The sequence below is a fragment of the Bos grunniens genome, chromosome 8 (assembly GCF_055505025.1).
Source record: "Bos grunniens cultivar Pamir isolate PY7600 chromosome 8, Bosgru_T2T1.0, whole genome shotgun sequence".
In the NCBI taxonomy this organism is placed as follows: Eukaryota; Metazoa; Chordata; class Mammalia; order Artiodactyla; family Bovidae; genus Bos; species Bos grunniens.
This window is the reverse complement of record NC_141172.1, coordinates 18884111-18908269: the sequence shown is the minus strand read 5'-3', so window position 1 is coordinate 18908269 and position 24159 is coordinate 18884111. Positions and strand designations below refer to the sequence as shown.

Here is a 24159-nt window from a genome sequence, read left to right as displayed (position 1 = left end):
TGAATGTAAAGCATCAAAATATAAAGAAATAAAATTGCTCCTTCAGGCTCCAGTGACCTTGAATACAATGAAATAATTCTGGTTTATCTGTTTACAAGCAGCTATGCCTCCTTTAAATCTAACTTTCTCAGGATAAATTGCAAAGGTCAAACAGGTGGTGAAGAGTCAATGGCATCACCACACTTACTCTACAAAGTAACAGATAACCAGATCTATTACTGCAAATGAAAAAATACAAATTCTAGTTGAACTGGAGTGGAGACTGGGGATAGATACAGGACTTGTGAGCTATATAAACTCCCCCTTCAAAATCAAAGTGTTATGTAGAAAACAGAGTTTCAACAAAAAGTACAATGATGAGGAAAGAACTCATTAAGAGCTAAAAATAAACTCTAATTCACAATATGCATAAGGATTTAACAAAAAAAGGAAAACAAGATGTAAAATTGCATCTGCTAAGTTAACCATGCCCTCATGGAAATCGCCACCCCCCATTTACACAAACTGGAATCTGTAAAGTCTGTGATGACTGAATAAGGCAATGCTTTAAATATTTTCAATGACTATTTCAACAAAAGAAAATCAAGGGACAGCAATTTTTTTTCCCTAAGTCCTCTGATCTCCTAACACTACAGGAACACTGGGCTTCTTAACATCCAAACACACAGATCCCTTCATTTCTCTTCTTCAAAATCTTACTTGATGAAATCAGAATATATAGTACTGGTATTTATGATTTATATTAAAGGGGTATTAATCTTAAGGAAGAAGCTATCAGTAACAGTGAAAACAAGCCTCAGTTAGTTTTCATCTGATACCTCATGGCTCAATTTAACAACGTGCTGACCTTCCAGGCCAGTTAACAGTCCACTGGGGAAGCTTGGCTGAGAGTACCTTCATATTTTAAGTCAAGCTAATTCATTCTGAATAACAGTTACACAATACCACACAGAGCAATAACTCTACACTCCAGTGCTCCAGTTCACAGAAGCTGGTGTAATGTCATTAATCATCTTTCTGGGCTCCCAAGTCCTGACTTGTACTTCCTAGTCCCACTTTGTCCCATCCCTAGAAAATCAATTCTGTTGGTCAAGTCATCTAGAAAGCAAAGAAGAGAAAATGTTTTGCGAACTTTCCACATCATGAGAAAAATCAAAGATTTGATTTTTTTTTTTTTTTCAAACAGTTTGCCTGGAGGAAAAAAACATCTGCAATTGTCTTCTAACTGAATGAATAAGGGACTGGGGAGAGAGAGAAAGGCACTTTATTGGAAGAAACAAGTTCAGAGTCAAATAATTCAACACTACAACACAAGGAAATGGCCAGGCCTTTATTTGAACGTAAATGCAACATGTTCTTTCTAGGCTAAAACATCGAAAATCTGTGCTCCTTAGCCCATCTCCCTAGCAAGGGAGTTGAAGATAGCAAGCATTTTGTCTCATTTCTTTGTTAATCCCAACAACCTGATCCCAAGTTAAGCTAATAACAACCCTGGTATACACAAGAGTTTGGTAAATCCTATTACCACTGCATTCAAAGTCCCTTTCATGGAAAGATGGGAAGGAACGCTTAACAGCACAGTTTAAACCCCAACTTCTCCCCTCTTCTTTTGAAGTGACCAAGCAGTCTCCTGAGCCCTAAGAGGTTGAGATGGCTGTGTCCCCTCTTCACACTCAGCCTACCCCAGGGGCTCTGGGCTTCAGGGCACCATATTCAACTGTTTGGATTCCAAACAAATGATCTTCGTCAGTATGGGCAGAGCATGCTAGGAGTGGATCACAGCTGATCTGAAAAATAGGGAAGCCCTAATGGTTCTTCTGGTTGAACAGACTTACTCTGTGCTCTGGCTCAGGGCTGGTCCAGGCTGAGTCACAGGACTGCACTGGACAAGGGAGGCTGCGCCTAAGACCCTCTGGGATGGGCAGAGGTCCTCCAACAGGGAGGACAGCAGGTCCTAGACCGTGGCCTCTGCTATGACCCTTCAATTACCTAAGGTGATATAAGAGATTACTGGGTAGTTAAACACAAAAAAGGTAGTTTTAAATGAGACTCCATCTCTTCATAATACTTGGGAGGAGCTGCCAATGCAGCTTAAAGTCCCTCAAAAAATGTATGAAGATACCATCAGCAATAAAGGGATATCCAATGATGTCAAAATATTGACATTCTGATACTTTAAGAAGCAAAACCAGATACATTAATAAGTAAAACACGCTAAGGAATTCCCTGGCAGTCCAGTGGTTAGGAGGCTTTCACTGCCACAGCCCAGGTTCAACCCCTGGTCAGGGAACTAAGATCCTGCAAGCCAGGCAGCACAGCCAAAAAATTACTATTTTTTTTTTTAAAGTAAAACATGCTAACCGAGCCACTGCACAGGCCCGACAGATCAAAAGACACTCACAAGTAAAATGTCAGAAAGTATTTTTTAAAGTTAGCGCTTTTAGTTGTAAAAAGACACTCATGGTTTCCTCAGCTCTCAAAATCCCGTAGCAGCAGTGGACTCAAGCGAAAGCAAGTACCTTAAAACAAGCACAGAGGAAGGAGGTGTATGCTGAAGCACAGCTTTAGTTTCAATCATCTACTATTCTGTTCAAGAAATACTTAAAATGCTTCAACAGGTGCAAAATAAAAACACTCTGCTGTACTCGTAATTTAGAAAGGTAAAAAAGCAAGGGCAGGTGCAATAGATAAGGTAGTGCAATAGATAAGGTAGTATAACAGAAAAAACCATCGTAGGAAAAACAGATGGATAAATCAACTGCATTCCAGAAAAACAGGATTTTAACATTCTATAGATTAAAACAGAGGAGGGATTCCTGGGTCAGAATTTGTTCTGTATATTCTCCCATTTCGTTCACCATCTTTTTTCTCATCTACGTTTTCCATCATTATGATGACAGCTACTAAGTAATAATTGAAAATGGTTTCTATTTTACATCACTTGAGGTACAGATGTGTGTATGTATACTTTTTCCAAAGTACAAGTAGACAAAAACTAGAAGAAACATCATGGAAAAGTCCGAAGAACACTAAGGGCGTTCACATAACAGAAGAAATGCTCACAGAAGAATTTCAACTGTATACTTACATCTGAATACATTAACAAAGTTTGTGTTTTGTATCAAACTAATTAAGGGAAAAAGTCAAGGGCACTAAAACACTATGTTCCTAATCTACTGGCAAAACAGGCAAGTCTCAGGGGCAACAAGGACTAAAAAAGTATAAAGTCAAAACTCAACTTTATTTAACCAACAGGTTCCATCTCGTGTTCACAGTAAAGTGAAAGAAAGTGAAAGAGTTCGTCACTCGATTGTGTCTGACTCTATGTGACCCCATGGGCTGTTAGCCCACCAGGCTCCTCTGTCCGTGGGATTCTCCAGGAAAGAATACTGGAGTGGGTTGCCATTTCCTCCTCCAGATAATCCTCCTGACCTAAAGATCAAACCCAGGTCTCTGACCCTGCAGGCAGACTTTACCATCTGAGCCACCAGGGAAGCTCCTCAAAAGCTGCCGAGAAACTAGGTAACCTGTTCTTGGGAGTTACAATACACTTCATTTTTTTTTTTCCTCATGGAATAAAACAAAGCAATACAAAGATCACCATCAAGAAAAGAAAGAAACAAAAATACAGATAATTTACAAATTAATTGAGAATGGTTCTCTTCCAAACTTGTCCATATCCTCACAACAGATGTTTTTCCTTTCAGAAACTAGTCATTTAAAGGTTTCATTACCACAGACTATCAGAAGAAGAAACTTTTCTATTTCAGTTTGCTGAGAGTTAGTCTTATTTCATAATGAAGAGAGTTAGAATATGTCCTGTCCCCACATTCGAAAATTGGAAAAGACCCTGCTGCTGGGGAAGACTGAAGGCAGAAGGAGAAGGGGGTGACAGAGGATGAGATGGCTGGACGGTGTCACCGACTCAGTGGACATGAGTTGAACAAACTCTAGGAGACAGTGCAGGCCAGGGAAGCCTGGCGCCCTGCAGTCCATAGGATCGCAAGGAGTCAACACAACGTAGCGACTGAACAACAGCAACAATCAGAAGAAACTGCTGTCGCAGTTTGCTGAGAATTAAACTTATTTCATAGTGGAGAGAGTCAGAATATGCCCTGTCCCTTCACCCCAAACTTATAGGCACAAGGATTATTTTGAGTTAAAGGCAATTAAGAATCAACAGATACTCTTCTCTCCCCTAGCTTTTTCTGCCTAAAAACAGGTTATAAACTTCCCTTGTGAAAGTGTTCCCCTCTCCTCTACCAGGAAAAGGAGAGCCACTCTTACCAATGGAGATGGAGAACCAGCACCAAGTTGAAGCTGCATAAATAAACCCTGCTAAAACCGTTCTCATCTTCCATTAGGTTCCCCTATATATCTTCTTGGTCATTACCTGCAGTTTATCCACTCTCAGAACCCAAATCCCCTCTGTTTTATTAAAATGGCATACAAGCCCCAGAGACTAGTCACTTCTTTGTTTCAGTTCTTTTCTGTGAACTTCCAATGCATGTGAAATATTAGTAAAAACCATATTGCCACTTCTGGTAAGCCCTTTTCTCCCTGATTTTATTGAGATACAGTGGACATATAACACTGTGTAACCTGTCTTTTGTTAGGTTCAGTAATTGGGGGCTTGCAAATTAAGAGGGTACAGAAAAAGTTTTTTCTCCCTGACAATGAATAAAAAATTAAAATTTAAAAATCGATGTATTTAGTTTCTTAAATCCTATAATCAATACTGACACTTTGAAAATTATTCTACAAAACACCAAGTTAAAGGTCTGAGTGGAAAAACAAAGCTAAAAGAATAAATTTTATAGTTTTCCCCTGAAACTTTATAAAAAGCTCAATTTGCAACATCAGATTTTTGAAATGACTGATTAGTCATGACTTTTGGAAGAAACAAGGGTACACAGAAAAGTAATTTTAAGATATACTAATAAATAGTTTCTTCAACAGCACATTGATAGTTTCTTCAATACCATGAAAAAATAAATTTCATCTTATTTTATATGAATTTCATTTTATACAAATTTAGCCACTAAAACCTAAAGATGGACATATTCAAACGTATTATATTCCACAGTTAATATACTCGGCAGCAATGCATTTACCCTGTGCTGCCAAGCTTTCTTGTTTTGTGAACACCTGGGCATAAGCCCAGCCTTTGTGCCAAATTTCTAACTAAATACACCCAGAGTCAGCAAAAATGAGGTATTTATTAAACTACCATCACCCACCAACTCACTCAACCATCCTGCTCTTTTCAACCACTTGTCTACAAGAATCAGGATTCTTAACCTCTCGATACTATGAATACCTAACAACTATCAGCTGACCTAAAGACTACAACTGATGCACAAAACCACATTTCTCAAATTAATGTTCATCACCGCCTTGGGCTCACTGTGACTGACTTCATCACAGTTAAAAAAAAAAAAAAAGCTATTAAATTTGAAGTTATGCATTAGACTAATAAAATACCACTTATCTCTTTCAATCCTGAGGAGCTAAGATTGCTTTTAAAAAGAGGAGAAAATACCATGCTGTCAAAATAAAGTTTGAAAATCATATAATCCTCATAAAATAAACCAGCATTAAAAACTAACTTTGAAGTTCTCAGGAAGCAACAAAGACATAAGTTAAACCTAGCTAACATCCCTCATGTTTTGTATGAGACTTCACCACATGGGATCTCAGGAAGGGAGGAAAAAAAGAGGTCTGTGTTCCTATCCAAGGCACTGCCTGTCCAGAGATAATCTACATCTGCAAAGCCCCTCTTCTGGGCCCCTGTAATTTGTATTTCTTTATGTCTGTTTTGGCCTTTTGTTTTTTCCTTTTGTCTGAAAGCTTCTAATTGGCAGCTTATGGGGTCAGCACAGGACCCACCTCAACAATTCCTAGGTTAAGAGTGAAGCTATCACATTAAGATGTGAAACAGCAACACTCATTTCCTAAGGTCTTCAACTGTAATTCTCTTACCTCCTCTTTTGGAAGGCAAAGTTAACAGCCACAGAACAAACTACCCTAGAGTTTTAAAAACTGATTACACACTTACAGACACACACGTGCACACATACATACCTACACACACACACATACACTCTTCTAGGGACAGGTCGGGTGTTCAGTAAAGACACAGCCCAGTGACTTCTACACTCAATGTTTCTAGTCCTGAAACCCAAGAGATCAAAAGTTGGAGAGGGAACAGCATCTGACACTTAAGTTTGCCATACAGTTGGGCATTGCAATCATACCCACCTGTCCCACCCACTTCCAGCCAGAAATAAGATAAACCTGGATATCCCTGGCTCTATCATCTCCTGCAAAATGTTCAGGAAAAAGAAGTCCGTAACTCCCAGGTAATTCCCACATTTCAGGCCCTCCCTGAATAGACCGATTCCCTAAGTAGGTCTGGGCAGGGCCCTGGAACTTGCATTTCTGACAGTCATCCCAAGTGACTCCAAAGCAGGTATTCTACTGACCAGACTTTAAATACTGAATTGACTGCCCCATCAAATCACTGAGAGAGCCTTCTTGACAACAGATTTTCAAGGCCTCCAAAGTCTTTATTTTTAAAAATTCCCTCAGGTAAAGATGTGCAGCCAGACTTGGGTCGTGCAGTCACTGGGCTAGACTACCTAAACTGACAATCAGGGATTATAAAGTTTCTAGAGAAGCATGGATGATCGTGTTGTTAGGTATCCCTCAGTCCTTGACCCTCAAAAGTCTTCCATTCTCCTTTTGTGGAAGACTCACCACTCACCAGATGATGCCCCTGTGTGATCCTAGAAAAGTTATGTGTTTCACTAGAAATTCAACTGCTGGCCCTATGCTTAGGTTTTGAAGAGCTCTGGCCCTCCAACAACAAGGCAAGGAGGAGACATGCTCAGAAAGAATGAGAAAACCAGAATTAGGGTCCCTGCTCTGCCACTTAATGGACATGTAATCTTGAACTCGACATGTCAGCAAACCTAGGCCTCTCATCTCTGGTCAGTGAGGGAGTTGGCTAAGGTCACCTCGAGGGTTTTTCCAGTTCCAACGCTCTATTATTCATTCCTTGCATCACAAAATCCATTTCACTCCTCTAGAATGCAGCATCAGCAGGTGTCAAGGACTCTGAAGTGCATTTGAGAACCCAGAGGGTCCAAGCGACGTCAGCCATGCTGTACAAACAGCGGAAGCGTCTCGTATTTAATGCCTATAGATGGGAAACAGGGTAGAGCACAGAGCTGGCATGAGCCCAAAGCAAGGGCCTGACAAACGACGTGATAAACAGCATCTCGACCAGTGAGAAGATTACTGTATTTGAAACCGAAGATGTTTTTTAATGTAGTTCCCTAATCCTCATATTTTCAAAATAGTGGATTAATCTGCTAACACTGACACAACCTAAAAATTATATACTTTTAGGACTTAGGAAAGAGGCACACACTTTCCTAACTAGGTATTTTGTAGTTAAGATAAGAGTTTCCTAATTTTAGCATTATTTAAATAAAGACTTAACATAAGTGAAAAGTGGGGGGAGGGGGATTTAAATTTTCTTCGCACAGAGTGATCCCAGTTTTCTTATAACCCAATCAACTAAATGCTCCTACAAAATTAGATAGCAGGAGCTGGCCCACTAGCTACCCCAGGAAATAGAGTAAGTTGGATAATTAGAGTGACTGAAAAACTCTGCCCCGACTGTAAAAGCATATACTGAAAAACTGCTCAAGATGACTAATGCTAAATACCAGAGTGGGGTTCAAATCCCCACAGATTTTTTCAAAACCTTTTCAGAGATATGTTAACAGTAGTTTCTTCAGAAGATATGCCCACTTTGCCAAGTGTAACAATTCTAAACCCAGTTTCAGAAATCTATGTACTATTTTGTTCAATATAAGTATTTACTAAGAAACTCAGAGTAACACAACTACAAAAAAATCTAAAGTAACCATGTTTGAAGCTAAAGGAGTCAGAACCTTCTGAACGCTGATTTAACCCATACCAAGAATAAGATGTTAGCGGTCCGAGTCAAAACAGGGTTAACAGAAGAGGTCCTCAGTATTCTAATGGGTCTACTCAACTCTTTCATTATCATGGATGTTCACTTCATGAAACATGTTCATATTTTATTGATGTGAACAGGTTTTATGGCAGAATTACAGATTGTCTGATAACTAGTTAGCAAATACTTCCAAAGTAACACGTTCAATGGAATTCTAGGGTCGTGGAGATAGCACCCCCTCCCCAGAGTTCTATGATTAAATAAGATGGGTGGAACAGTAGATCAAACTGGTTTCTTTACTGCAGGATTTTAACATAATTTTTTATATAAATTATCTGCAGTATGGTTCTTAAGCAGTGAACTATGGAGTGCAGTTTTTCTCAAACTTGTCTGTTAGTGGAACACTTGTTCACTTGTTTTGAGGAGTACTTATGACTAAATCTCATGGAACTAAGCTTAGCAAAAACAGCTTTTGATCTTTGGTGCTTACTATTCTTTTACTTGGGTACTCGGTTTGCTTGTGAGAGATTTTAAACAGAATTTTACTAGGATGCAAACCTTCATTATCCAGCTCTCCACGAAAAGGTCAAGGGGTGCGGAAGTGAAGGAAATGAACACCAAGTATTAACATGCTTTGGCAGCACCTAAGTACCTAACCATGCACTACTTCATATTACTCGGCACTGTGGTTCTATTATCACCACCCTCCAAACAGAGCCAGAGAAGCTAAGGGCATGAAGACAAAGAAATCACATTTATCCAACTTTGCCACATAACAGCTCTAGCAAAAGGTTAACAGAGAGTAAGATAATTCAAGACTGACCAGAGGTAAGAGATGAAAATCTGTGAGGTGTTTCCTGTGGGAAAATGCCTAATTCAATGCATGACTGAACGACTGGATGTATGATTTGTTTACTGCTTTCATCTATCGTAACAAAAAACGTGACCTTTACAACCAATTCAAGCATCATTTTTTAAATAAGATAACTAAGCAATCAAACCAGAAATCTCATCATTTATATTAAAACCTTAACACCACTTATCACATTTATGTCAAAGCGGCTATAAAATGCACACATAAAAAGATGCTGTTTTGCTAAAAACATAAAATTCAGTATCAGGACAGACACATGTTAATAAAAAGTCTTTGTTCTCTATTTTTCCCAACTTTTCAATAACTTTTTTTTTAAAAAACAAATTTTATGTATACTGCTCACACTGATTTGGGGGGCAGTGGAAAAATATTATCCATTTGATTATCAATATTCAAAAACAAAAAACAAACCTTCCTGATTATCATGGTGAACATCTAAATAATATAATTAGTTCAAATATAATTATGGATTGATGATAAACAAGTCTTACTTGGTTTTCACTTGATTTTAATGAATAAATTCTTTTTGTGAACCTCAATCTGCATCTCAAGTAAATATGACCACAAGGCCAAGCCCAGGTTAACAGCTCCAAGTCACTTTGGAGACAATAAGCCCTTCTCTCTTGATAAAAGAACAGCTAAAGGTACCATCCCACAAAAAGTCACAGTTGACTCCAGAAATTAGCTAGGGACCCCTTCCTCTGCCTTCTAACTCATTTTACCAAGGAAACCTGAAGCTGAAGCCAACAGCTGAAATGTCCAAGATCACATGATCAGTCAAAGTTCAAATTCTTGGTCCAGCTTCTCAAACTGCTTATTTCAAATATTTAGTTTAATATTCTGGTGATAAACCATCTGATATGACCATCATTCATATTTAACATGAAAAAGCTACAGTCTGTCTACATTTCATCCGTTTTCAGTGTCTGCAAACAATTCCTCTATCAACCCATCTATGGTCAAAAACACTTACTTAGGTTTTGCTTTATTCTAAAAGTTTAGTCAAATCCTCCAAAATACTAAAGAGACTTTCTACTACCTAATGTTCAAAATGTGCTGTTATTAAAACCCAAATTACTCATCCTTTCATTCTTATCTTTTAAAAGGAGCACTCAGATACCACTTTTTCCTTTCCTTGTTAACAGACAGAAGCTAAGATCTTGCCATACTCAAATTGTATCTGTACAAGTATTTATACACTGACAATGTCAGTATTACCATTTACTTGGTCATATATAAGCAGAACTACAGAGACTTAAGGAAAAAGGACATTTTAAGGTCATTTTCCTCTGCTAAACACAATTCTCCCCTTATTTCATTGTTGAAATGTTAAACCATGCAAGCTCAAAACTAAAGGTTAACATGATGCTTGCTGTTCCAGATACACGTACAACTTTGAAACATTTTCAAAAATGTTATTGTATAGTTCAGATTATATAAAAGTCTAGTTAAATATATACTGCTCATAAAAATATTTTATGCTTTGAAAGAAAAACTTAAAACTATCTAAAACTTAAAGTTTCATAGTGCTGATGTAGCCAGAGAACAGAGAGAGAAAATCTAGATGTGTACAATTCTAGCACTGAATGATTTACAAGCAGTAAACTTAATTTTCTCACACCGTGAAACATAATCATTTACATGTGAGGAACCTTATCTAAAACTGCATACCTGTTATTTTGTCTCTTACAAGCTTACAGGACTCTATCTCACCGATGCTCCCAAAAAGACTCTTTAGTTCCTCCTGTGTCATGTTCTGAGGAAGGTAGTTGACTATTAAGTTGGTCTTGCTGTCCTCTGTGTTCCCGGAGTCAACTGGTGACGAGCAGTTATTGTTTATGGTGGTTGGACCGTTGGCTGTGTTATTGCAAGTTGGCCCATTAGACAGTTGTGTTTCCATGGCAGCAATTACCTGCTAAAAACAGAGAAAACAAGACATGTCAGAATTCATATTTCACAAACTATTAGAGATTCCATCCAAAAATTTAAACGCTTGTCACTAAACACAAGTCGTCCTGCTGAAATTACAACAAAGCTTCAAAAAGTACAACACCTATGCTAACTTTTACTTCACATTAAGCTATTTAAGATCACAGCTGTATTTTTCACATACATATTCCACACATGCACGAAAGCACAATTTACATCTTTAACATTCTCTAGAACCCCATTCTGGGTCTATTCACAATCCTTACTCACCTGCTGTGTCCACAGAGTTGAGGAAATTTAGTAGCAAAGGGCACAGAATTAAATCCTGACTAAAAATACCAGAAAATAAAAGTGTTTAACATGCTACCAGAAACAAAGTTAAAAAAAAAAAAGAACCCTAACTTTGCAGAGATATTTAGTTAGCCTAGGAGTTTATTCCGAAACTGACAGACATCCATTAATTAAAATCAAGGAGCAAGAGCACTTTGAAAAATTATAAATTTGTCAACATGTACTGTTTTGGTTACATATTGAAAATGTTTTTAATTGACAATATCTCATACCTCTATCATTGGTAAGAAATAAGAAAATAGCAAATGTCTTATGTTAGGGTTTGCAGGATAACCTGGGGAATAAGCTGAGTACTTAGTGTACCCTGTGAATCTAACAGGCCATTCTTGTCAACCTTGGCAGCTAAAGATCACCAACAAGGCAGATGATCCACAGCATCAAAATAAAATCCCCCAAACAATGCCAAGTGATATTTTGCCTTGACTCGGACTTTAAAAGGAAAAACAAAAACAAAAAAACCTATCTAGTTCACCAGAACAACAATGCAAATGCGTCAACTTTTGCAAACAGACCAGCCCAAGGAATTTTCATTTGAGCACCTAAGCCTGTTGAAAACACAAGTGATAAGGTATCTTCTATAAACTCCAAATACAGAATAAACAGCAGTTGGGGAAAATGGCCTCAAATTGTTCAGGCTACTTTAAAAATCTCTTACTAAGCAAATTTAGATCTAGTTTCCTAAAAAGCAATTCTGTGCTCTTTGAGCAAGAGTTACAAACCACAGCCCCAAATTCTCTAAAACCATTTTCCAAAAACAATCTACTTTAGAACCCAATATTGTGGGGGAATCCAAAAATCCAAGCAGCACTGAAAGGATTACCCTTCATATTCCATCCATCTTTCAGTTCCACAAAGAACTACAAAACTGACAATCCTGAATTGATAGGATGCTAGTTTTAGGGAAGGTTTAACATATAAAAAGGCAAAGAATTTGAGGTAAAATTTAAAAAATTTTTTTAAAAAGCAAAGTAGAGGCAAAGGCTGTTACAAGAAAAGAGGGGGAAAAATATCTTTTAAAAAGCATATTGCCTAAGAAAAATAAAAGGGCATAACCATGGATAAGCAAACAGGAAGAACTCTACTGCCAAGAGATGTTTATAAAAGAAGGCAGCACAGGGTAGATTGCGACTGGTCAACTGAACAGATTGAGACTGGTCAGACTGGACAAGAGCCGTGCTGTCAGGATAAAAAACAGGAGACAAAAATCCAGCCTATCTATGAAATGTCAAACCAACTATAACCCCTTCCAAAACTTCATTTCCTTTTCAAAAGAAATGGGTTCTTTACTCTGCAAGCTAGAAACTACCTATCTCAAGTATGTATTTTCAGAGAATACTTTAGGGAGGTGAAGAGAAATAAAGAAACCTTTGGAAATCTGTATTGGGGGAAAAAAAACAACCGGAAGCAATTCAAGGTATGCATTTTATTGTAATTAACCAATTTATCTGAAACTGCGAAAGGAGGTTTCAGATTTGCTAATAAAGCATAACCGTTCCAGTTTATAGAATATTAGCCCAGGGTCACTCTTTCCACAGGAAAATGTATGTGAGATTAACCTTTGTCCAGCAGTCAGGAAAACAATGATCTGCAAGATGAGAGTGGCCAAGGCCAATTAAAACAAATCACTAATCAAAAACTTAGGGTATATGTGGAGACTACATGAGACCCAAATACAAGATTCGGACTAAAGCTCACTGGGATGGCATTTGAAATATAAAATGTTCATTGACTGAAATTAGCAGGATTTAGCAGGGACAACAAACACTCCTCACTTAATTGCACATTTATTTCCATGCTCAGGTGGCAAGAATGAGCTCCTAAGCCAACATTCAAGTGAACAGCTGCAGTAGGCTGTGTGCGCTGAAAATTACAGCATCTCTCAGCTATAGGACCATCTGCTCAGAATAAAATGATACTAATGTGCTATATTTTACAAATAATGCATATTCCATTGATAGGCTCAACACAACTGTTCACAGAATGCAAACTCTTTCAACAGTTACTGGGCAAATAATTTTCAGCCAGATTTACAATTTTGACATTTTTTTAAGCATCAGGAATTGTAAATAACTTCAAAATTTAGTAACCAAAAAAATACATAGTAAACAGAATGAAAAAATTATGGTAACTTAGTATTCAGACCATACCAAAACTTTTGTTTTTTGTTTTTAAAAAAGCTTGTCACTCTTTTGAGGCTGCACTAAATCCTAATTAAGATAATAAAAGTTACATACAAAAGCAGGTTCTGATACTACATATACCACTAAAATTGCAATGTGCTTTACATCCTAATGATGGCCATACCGCAATAGGTTAAATGTAAGAATAATTCGTATGCCAAATGAAAAGTTCAAGTGTTTGGTATGGCCTCAGCACTCCTGCAACATGCTAAAAAAAAGTAGCCTACAGAATTTAAGAAAAATCCCACAGACCCCGGTCCAAGGCTCTGCTGCCCACGAACCACTTCTAAGCAGAGAAGCCACATCACACAGTCTGACTGCCATGTTAGTTTGGAGTTGCCGTCTGCAATATGGACACAAAAAGTACCGTATGTTAGATGAGCAAGATAATGCAACAAATCAGTTTGTACAAAATTTACAGTGATTGTATTGATATTCCCAGCACGTCCATGCAGTGTGGCTTAATTGAATTTGAGGCAATTCCAATCTAATCTTTCCAAATTCATTTTAACATGTAGTTTTCTTGCACAAATTAAGCATTTTTAATTAAGAGCCTGATTTTAAAACAGTATTAACTAGTTACCTTGGCATCTATCCTAAAGCACTACCTTAAACCACATCTTAAAAAAAATTTTTTTTCATAATAAAATGAAGCAAAACACTGCATGCTGTCCTATCTCTTAAGGATGTGGGAGAAGGGAGGAAATGTGAATGAAATTATATTTACAGTGAGAAAAGGCAGTCATGTAATTCATTAGTGAATGCCTTGCATAAAAACATTCTTTCCCCCAAATATCAGAAGGGCATTAAGAAAAGCTATATTTGCCCACACTGTTACATTATACTATAAATGATCCTTAATCCTGGAGCTTAAAATTAAAAGTGAATTGAAACCCTGTGAGGTTATTCTGCCACTACAGTCAAAGGATCTCTAACAGTTTTGCTGAGAATAGTTCATGCTTTACCATCTGAGCCACCAGGGAAGTTCCCTTCACATACACTAAGATGCAGTAAACCAGCATCTTTCAATTGAAATAATTGGACCAATAAACAGGACTGTTTGGAGTAATGTTTATATAGGATGTCAGCTTTGTCCCTGAACAAAATCAAGTGAACATTTTTTAATATGTAAATTGTAAAGCCAGCACAATTTGAAATAAGAGCTGCTATGAGGACTCCAATATGGTTAATGGGCCATTTACCACTTAATACAACTTGCTCCAATACTAAACAGAGTCACAAAATTGGCAAAGAAACCAAAGTTTACATTTTAGCCATATATGCAGCTACTTTAATGGTCAACATAATATTCAGAAAAACTCGGTCTATGAAAATAAATAAGCAACAGACGAGGGCTGAAAAGGTCTTTTACTTGCATATTTATGATTATAAAAATTTCATCCTTAGAGTTAAACCTGGCTGCACATGATTTACCCCTGATGCATATGTGATGAAATTTGTAACATGTGACGATGGATTCCATATTCTGGCATCTACCTAAAGGGTTTACCATACTCTTTAAGGGATGCCATAAAAATGTTTTACTCTTCTTCCCTTCTCCCACTGTTACCAGGGAATTCGGTCTGATTGTATGTTCTTTATTTTACAAAAAGAAAAAGCACTACTTATAGTTGAACTGAACCTGTGAAAAAATAAGATGCTTTCATAGCCATGAAGTATCGATATTTTGATAAGAATCTAATTGCGGTTAGGCTACACAGGTAGACCATTTAGGAGGACCACGCCCAACAGGTTAAATCAAGCTTAAATGCATGTCCTCCATACCCTGAGGAGTTAATATCTAAACATTCGTCACTACAGAAAACCACAGATTCAAATTTAATGGCCTCATCCCTTCCATTCCACAGGAAGTGGACGCTAACGAGCTAATCTATTGACACCCCTCTTTCTGAAAGCCCCAGGGAGGCGAACAATCACTTTATTGCACCAACTAGCTAGGAAGGCTGTGTATGGAAAATGATTCTACTGCACTTTTACATTTCAAGCACCCCAGACAGTTTCTCTGCTTGAGGCAGACACATACCTTTATGGGAAGTTATAAATAAGTTGCTCACATGGCCCTTACCTTTATGCTGGCCAACAATTCAGTTACTAAAAATGTAAAGCTACTTCCCCTTCACTTAAGGACAGGCAATTCTGCTCTACTCAGTCTACCACAGACAACCAGGCTGTGCACTATTTATAGATTCTACTGGCTCTGAAACTCTTTGGAAGCAAAATAAAAGGCCATATTCCAGCAACATAGAACCATTAATTTTAAAGCTTAAAGAAAGTGTTTCAATGTATGTTCCCCTCTTAATTTAGACATCAATTGTGCCAACTAAGACTACTTTTTCTCCTGTCATTCTTCATGAAATCATTTATGAAAAGACACTTGGGCATAGATCAACCTAGACTATTCTAAACTTTCCCTGGTTCTGAGAGATAAAGATCCTCGAGGTGTCAGCTTGGTGGGAACATGGATTTTAAAGGGTGGGGTGGAGGGCAGGGGAAGAAGTGGCCTTTATGTTTTCATTCCTAGTTTACTTTCAAATTTCCAAAAAGACTTTTTAAATGAATTCCTGCCCCCCACCCTGGTTTTTACTTAAATGGCCCTCTGTATACTTTAATATCTTAAGTTTCTTGCAATAATGGATTTGGGGAAACCAATGCTACTGTTTGCTCACAGCTAGGACTAACAGCTTCCTGGTCATATGAAGAAAAAAAGCAAAGTCCCTATTTTCCAAACTTCCTAATAAAAAAATTCTGAAAACTAATTAGCTTCTTTCCTATTTTCAAACCTCCTTCAGACAGCCACCAAACAAGACAGACAGCTAATCAAGACAGTCTGAGAATTCTCATTAAGTACACCATCTGCTAGGGGGAAAAAAGTTTCCAAGACCTAGAACCCACTTGATTCAGGGATCAGATCTGTGTGGTTTAAAGTCACAGAAAAGCCTACTGCACAATTCTCATGAGGACTATCTATCTGCACCAGCCAGTCCACTGAGACGTAGACCATCCTGATCTGAGCCCTCATCTCTTATCTGGACCACCAAATTACAGCCTCCCAAACCTTCCCTCATCATCCTCATTCACACGTTACACTATTTCCAACAGACTTTCCTAAACTCTCAATAGTTCTCCACTGCCTAGCAAATAAAGTGCAAACAGCTAATATGAAGAGTCTACAGACATCTGAGATCCTTGACAACTGCTTTCACCAGGCTACTTAGTCAAGCATCTAAAAATATGAACTGCTCCTTGTCCTCCATGCAGTCACAGTACACTGAAGACCATACCTTCTTCTGGCTTTGCCTGTACAGTTCTATCTGCCAGGAAGGCCCCCAAGTCACACCTATTCCATATCCAGCTCCGGGATTTGTACATACTAAGCAATCAAAAATATACTTAAGGTCAAGAGCAGTTCCTTTAGGAAACAAAAACAAAACTCGAGCATGAAAGGGCAATCACCTCTGTAAATAATATGCAAACTTGGTAGCTTGTTTTTCTATCTCACTTCAGGTATTTCGAACCACAGATAATTATGAAACCATATTTTCATTTTTTTGGCGTATTGCATTAGCCATCCTCACCCATTAAAATCTAAATTCTTGTTAAATGGCACAACAAAGGAAACTATCTTTTGAGTGATCAGTTGTATACTGTCATTTCAAGAGCCTGCTATGGCTACCTGACCACTACAAAAAAGCCAGAAACCAAGACAAATCCAAAAACATGGTACAAATGTGTTCCAAGCCTCTGGCCAACAGCGTCATCGAGCTGTGGCGTCTGGAACCTGGGTCTAACTTCAAACAAACCAGCAGAAGTACAGGTAGAAGTGAAAAAACACTAAATTTTAACTCAAAAGTACCTAAAAAATACATCGGGATTAAGTTACAGATCACAAAGGGTTTTTTAACTGATAGAGACTAGAAAACATAACAAGCAAACAAAAGGTAAGATCTCTAAAAAGAATCACAGCTAGAGGCAAGGATAAGTATCTCATACTCAAATGGTCTGGCTTGGATGGAGTGACCTTGGATATTCATTTACAGGAAGAGGGTTCTTGACTAACACAGAACCAGGGCAGCATCAGTATAGTGCAAAGCTTTTCCTCAGACGACATCAAACCTCTCTAAAGGCCAAGTCACAAGGAGAAAGGAAACAGTATCTCTAGTTTAAGAGCAGAACCCACCACAAAAAAAAGGCAGCAGCTATGGCCAAAAGGCATGTTCCTTTGAGGAACTCAAGGCAAGGAGCTAAAGCTCTCGAAATAATCAGCGAAGTGAATAATTAGAGTTCACAAATGAGAGCTGGGTAAGCAGCAAGGTGGGTCATCTGTCTAGCAAACACCATGCCTACAGAATGTTTTATCTTTCCCATTCAAATCACTAAAATGGCATTTTCAGGATACATTTCGGCTTTGTTGAATTAAAACAACAGAAGGGTCAACCAAGCACTCAAATCATGGCACTGGCATGTTGGCTACAAGAATAAGCCATTTCTTTGTTTTCTTTAAACCCCTTCACTTTGCTATGTGGTTCCTAAAGGAATAAAGGTTTGCAGCTTTACATTTCATGGGATATCCTCAATCCTGGAATCCCTGTCAACTCCCCGCCCCACTCCCATACCATTTTAGCTGCCTCCAGCTCCATGGATTCTTCAGCCTTGTCGAGCTCAGATTTTTCGCCTTGGGGCCAACAAGGGTCCAAGAGCTGCCAGAGACACTGCCCCAGACAGCTGCAGGACTCACAGGGAGAATGTTCTTTGGCAGCGAATGCGAACATTTCTCTGTCTCTTGGCCCTTTATGGCTCCTACAGAGTCCTTCTGACGCCAGTCTTTCTGATTTCTGAGGTTTTGTAGTTCTAGAGCTGGCAGAATTAAAAGCTTTGAGGTGAGAGAGTAAAGTGTGAGTTTAGGGGTCGCTCCCAAGTCCTCCCCTTCATTCTAGGTCCGTATCAGGCTTCCATGCCGGGCAACACGAAAGCAAAGATCCTGTGAAAAAGATTTGCTTAAGGTTCACCCTCTGTTCATTCACCCATTCGTTCAACAAACATTAGTTCACAACGCCCACAAACTAAGGACTGTCCTACATGCTTCAGAGGCAGCAGTGAAGAAATATCCTGGAGTGTACATCTGCAACAGGAGGTGTACACATATATAAAACTGTGTATTAGCTGGAAATAAGTGTGCTTTGGAATAAAAGAAAATGTAGAGCCGAGTAAGAGGGCTGAAAATGTGGAGATAAAGAATGGACAGTTTCCAGTATTAAACAGGAGATCTCAGTGAGAAGATGAGCCTTCAGGCAAGATTTAAAAGAGAGGTAAAGGGGATGACAGAGGATGAGATGGCTGGATGGCATCACTGACTCGATGGACGTGAGTCTGAGTGAACTCCGGGAGTTGGTGATGGACAGGGAAGCCTGGCGTGCTGGGATTCATGGGGTCGCAAAGAGCCGGACACGACTGAGCAACTGATCTGATCTGATCTGAAGCACCCCTGTGGTGGGCAGAATATCAGCTCACCTTAGATGCCCACACCCTCAACTCTGAAATATGTGACTATATTACATGACAGGGAATTAACATACATATGGAATTAATGTTGCTCATCAGATGGCCCTGAGATGGGAAGATTATCCTGGATTATCAGTTGGGCCCAGGGTAATCAGAAGAGTCCACATGAATGGAAAACGGAGGCTGGAGAGCTGGTATCAGAGTGATACAACCTGAAAAAGACTCAACCCACAGTCACTGGCTTTGAAGATGGAAGGGAGCCATCAACCAAGGAATGTGGGCAGCCTCCAGAAGCTGAAAAAGGCAAGGGGAAAGATTCCCCCAGCATCTCCAGATGGAATGCAGCCCTGCCAATACCCTGATGATAGCCCAAGAGACCCATGTCACGGGATTCTGCCCTTCAGAACTGCAAGCTAATAAATCCGTGTTGTTTTAAGCACCAAGTTTATGGTTAGTTTGTTAAAGATTTATAAGCAAATAAATACATCCCCATGGGGATATCTCGAAGACAAACCAGGCAGAGACCAGCCAGGGTGAAGCTAGGAGGAGGCTAGAGAGAGATGAGTCTAAGAGGTGGAAAGCCAGACATACAGGACCTTTGAGGTGTAGAGGAGGAAGACGTTTCCTTCAACACTCTTAGGGTTCTGGCTGGGTCTGCAAATTAGACTGACAAATTAATAGGAGAAGATCATACAAATTTTATTTAATTTATTTATACATGTACACGGGAGCCTTCACAAGAGAGAAGTAATCTGAGCAAGAAGTTTATATACCTCTCTTAGATAAAGAAACAACAGATGTGTAAAGACTTGACTAGACGGCGGTTTGGGTTGGGGGTAGTGAGTGATAAGGATGGAACTAAGAAGATGTGCTGTGCTTAGTCGCTCAGTCACGTCTGACTCTTTGCGACCCCATGGACTGGGACCCGCCAGGCTCCTCTCTGTCCATGGAGATTCTCCAAGCAAGAACACTGGAGTGGGTTACCATGCCCTCCTCCAGGGGATCTTCCCCATCCAGGTATTAACCCAGGTCTCCATACCACAGGCATATTCTTTACTGGCTGAGCCACCAGGGAAGACCAAGAATACTGGCGTGGTTAGCTTATCCCTTCTCCAAGGGGACTTCCTGACCCAGTAATTGAACTAGGGTCTCCTACATTGCCAGCAGATTCTTTATCAGCTAAGCTACCAGGAAAGCCCAAAGTAGGAAGATAAGGGTTAGTTTAACAAAGTATGCTGGTTCAAGATTTCCAGGCCCCAAGTCACTGTACTGATGTTAAGAATGCCTTCCTTCCTCTTAGTACAGGGAGGGTTCCTTCAACATGGGAATTTTACTACCTATTTCAGAGAAGAAAGGAGAGGGAGGAGGTTAGAATGACCTTTCTACTTCTGTTATTTTCTCAAACTCCTTCAGCTTAAGATATTAAATATGCCAAAGTAACATACTTTGGGGCAGTTATCCTCAACTTCATCAAAGGCCGCCACAAGAAAGTGAACCATAGAAAAGGTTTTGAGCAGAAAAGGTGGCTACTGTGAAAATAAACTGGGCATGTTTGTGTGGGAGAGCTCAGCAACTTTGGAAACAAGAAGACCAACCAAGAAACAACTGCAGTAACCAAGATGCAGGATGACAGTGATTCCAATCAGGGTGATACCAGGGGAGAAGTGGACAAACCCAGCAGGAAACATGTCATCAATGCGTTAGTTTAATTACATCAGTAAGAAGATGATGAGATGGCTGGATGGCATCACCGATTCAATGGACAGGACTCTGAGCAAACTCCAGGAGATGGTGAGGGACAGGGAAGCCTGGCACGCTGCAGTCCATGGAGCCACGAACAGTCAGACACGACTAGGCGACTGAACAACAACAACCAACTATTTAAATCCATTATCGAGAAACTGCTTTAGATTCTAACTACTCACATTCGAATCAATTCATCTTTCTGGCCACTAAGAATTCATGATGATTAAGAAAAGGATTAGCTTTTATAGAAAGTTAGCGTCTTACTTTGGGAGTAGATCTCCTTAAAGAAATCCAACATTTGAAAATCTGAGTTTAAAAATATTAAATCAAGAGTTATTCACTTTATCTATGGAGTCTTTAAAAGAATTCTGCAAGTGAAACATTTAATAGCAAATGCAAAATCTATAAAAACCAGAATAATTCAAAAGATGCAACTCTCAGTAATATGTCAGCCACTGATTTGTAACCTACGACAGCCCCTAAGGCTCAGAGTTCAAAAAGAAAACCCTCAAAAGTTCACCCCAAAAGGTAAAACAAAGTAGATGATGCATGAAAATAATGAGAATAACTTACATTTCTGTGATATGTAATTAAACTTTAAATCTATAATCTTCAACAGGGTTACACACACACACACACACACACACACACACACACCCACCCACCCACCCACCCCTCTCCACAGTAGTCAAGGTCAGGCCAGGGGTGAGTTTAATCTTGGTTACAGGCTAGAATACACTGTCATCTAGTGATGAATCATTCCAACCTCAGTGGGCATTATTAATTTCTACGCCATTATTTGGCTGTAGAACCTAAAATAGGACATGAACATAGTAAGAAGAAAATCAACTACTCCCACAGTTTTGTAGCAGGGTTCTTGTTTGGAAAAGGCAGATAAATTTGAATTGCTAAATTAAGACAGTTAAAGTAGTAATCAACATAGAAATTGGATTAACTTCACATTCTTCTGCAAAAGTCATAGCTAAGGAGAACCCCCTCAGGGTTGTACAAATTGTAAAAGGCTGATTGGAAATCCTCAAATTAATCCCAGTAGTTGAGTGTTTTCATTAGGTAGGTTAAAAACATAGCTCCTCTGTAGGATACAGCCACTAAAATACTGTCATATTCGAGCTCCAAAAGAGCAAGTATGCCTAGTCTTAAAGGGAATATAAAAGACAAGGAAGGTTTACAGTCACAAATATTGTTTTTTAACTCAGAAGTGTTATAAAGGGCCACAATACTCCATCTGGCCACTAAGGTTATTTTACTCTTAAGTGTCATCTGGCAGAATGTACACACAGAAAACCAAAAACTATAGTTAAGTGTTTAACCCCAAGTAGCTTATACCAAACTAAAGTGAACAAAATAAAATGTCAACAGAACAAGAAATGTTTTCTTCATAATGCTGGGAGGCTACAAATACTTCTGTTGAACTTTAAAGAAACTGAAAATACTAGATACTACCTTTAGACATGACCAAGGGGCTCTCCCCCGTCCACAGTAGGATTTGTGGGAGCATAAACCTTGGTCAGCACAGAGGGCCAGCTTCTTTCCTCTCCTGGCAAGTGGAACACTTCACTGGTATTCACCTATGCAATGTATTTTTCTTTTCAGTTGATGTTGAAGTCCTGAGACTCCCAAGAGATAGCTACATTTGATTTAGCAACACCACTATGAATTATTTAGCACAGAAAGTTGGAGCATCTTAAAAAACATGATTCACACTAAGAAAGATACTTTATTTCCTTTGGTCCATCTTCTCTTCCCCTCCTCCTCAAAAGATGGTGTTCTTAAAAAGCTACATCCCAGCTAGGAAAAACAAGTACAAAAGCTTCTGGTTATTTACGGCATTTCGGGAAGGGGCAAGAATCTGCATTCAGATAAAGTGTTATTTTCACTTCTAGACATTCCAATTGGGGGAGGGGGCCTAAAGGAGAGGGTCACAAGTAAATTTCTGGTTAATCTGCTGCCTACAAAAGAGTTCATGTTTATATATAACACTACTATGTACAAAACAGGTAACTAATGGGAACCTACTCTATAGCACAGGGAATTCTACTCAGTGATCCGTGGTGACCTAAACGGCAAGGAAATCTAAAAGAGGGAATATACGTATGCGTATAACTGATTTACTCTGCTGTACACGAGAAACTAACACAACATTGTAAAGCAGCTATATTCCAATAAAAATTAATTTTAAAAAATTCTCAGCAGACGGATTCAACATTTAAGATGTTGGAAAGTGTGCACTTTCAGACACAGAAAACAAAGGACTCAAAGCTCTCTCCAGCACGAAAAGGAGTTAAGGTGCTTGGGTTCCCTGCCAATGACTGTCACTTCAACTGCTGTCAGACTTCCCACTTCACAAGTTACCTTATCACTAAGCTAAAGCACATTTGAAGTAAACGCTTGAATGTATCTCAAAGTGCACTGGGCCAAGTCCCCCTACTGTACAAATGGACAATGAAGCAAATGTGTGAGCATGAAGTACAGAACCTGTTTACATATGTACATACATAGTTCCAAAGTTGAAGAGAAGCATCTCCTATAGGTTTGAAGTGGGGAAGGGGGGCACGTGTGCGATCAAATGCTATATTTTAACAAGAAAAAAAAATGTTTTAATCTAGCTTTTGAATTATTTCTACTCTGGTAAGAGGCAGAGGAAGTAAAGAGGCTTGTTTTCTATAAAAGCTTCAATTATATGCATATAATTTAGACAGATAATATGTGCGTGCACTTTACAAATTTTCAAGTGCTATTATCATGATTGCTGGGCAAAGGAAGATGCATCTTGAAGTGCTGGCATAGAGGACTTGCTTACCTGTCTTTTAGGTTATGGCGCAGTTGTTTTGTTTTCATGTTTAAATGGGCAACAGAGTGCAGAGCTGCACTGGGAGCTTCTCAACATGAAAAGGGAACACGGGTGGACAGAAAGCTCAGTGTGAAGACTGCCCGGTCATGACTGTCAACTCCTGTGACCCCGATGCACATGCTACCTTAAACTATACTTAGCATGTGGTCACAAATGGTGACTGAGGAGGATTAGAATTTTTACTTAAAATGCTGCAATTTTCAACCCCCGACCTCCAAATTAGTACATACAGTGCCAACAGCCTAAACGTTCCACATCGGAATTACAGCCTTGTCTATTTTATCTTAAAGAGTATAGCCCATACACACCCGCAAAGCAGTACACAGGTTCCACTCTCCTGAACTTAGTCTTCTCATCAGCTGCTCAGTCTCTTGGAACTTTACTATTTAAGATTAGAAACTGCTACCTCACTAGCTAAGAATTCCAAGGATGACACAAGCATCTTCTCCTCATACTCAGAGTTATTTACAATACAGGGCAGAAAGGGAACAGAGTCTCATTCACAGCGGTACTCTAGAATCTAGCTCGACAAGCTGCACACTGAGATGTGCTGCATGCTGTCACAGTTTCCACAATTCACAGATCAGTGTTCCATACAATTCCACACACAACTCCATGGCCTCCCACCATCTTTCTCCTCTTATGATTTTCAAAATGACCGGAATTTAAACATTTCCTAAGCCAGCTAATACAAGAA

The 24159-nt window shown here is 39.0% G+C and overlaps 1 protein-coding gene across 28 annotated transcripts in view; it reads right to left on the bottom strand.

Annotated features, from left to right (window-relative positions):
• Positions 1–24159, bottom strand: part of ELAVL2 (ELAV like RNA binding protein 2) — a 142019-nt gene that overhangs the window by 66550 nt on the left and 51310 nt on the right. For 13 of the 28 annotated variants that reach the window (XM_086414245.1, XM_086414244.1, XM_086414248.1 and 10 more), the window contains exons 2-3: positions 13577–13667; positions 10536–10779 (exon numbers count right to left, since the gene is read on the bottom strand). In XM_086414245.1, coding sequence (XP_086270371.1) covers positions 10536–10779; positions 13577–13648 — 316 coding nt within the window. In that variant the 5' untranslated portion in view covers positions 13649–13667. The remainder of the gene's footprint in view (positions 1–10535; positions 10780–13576; positions 13668–24159) is intronic. The other 15 variants (XM_086414252.1, XM_086414249.1, XM_086414254.1 and 12 more) reach the window with 3 other exon arrangements.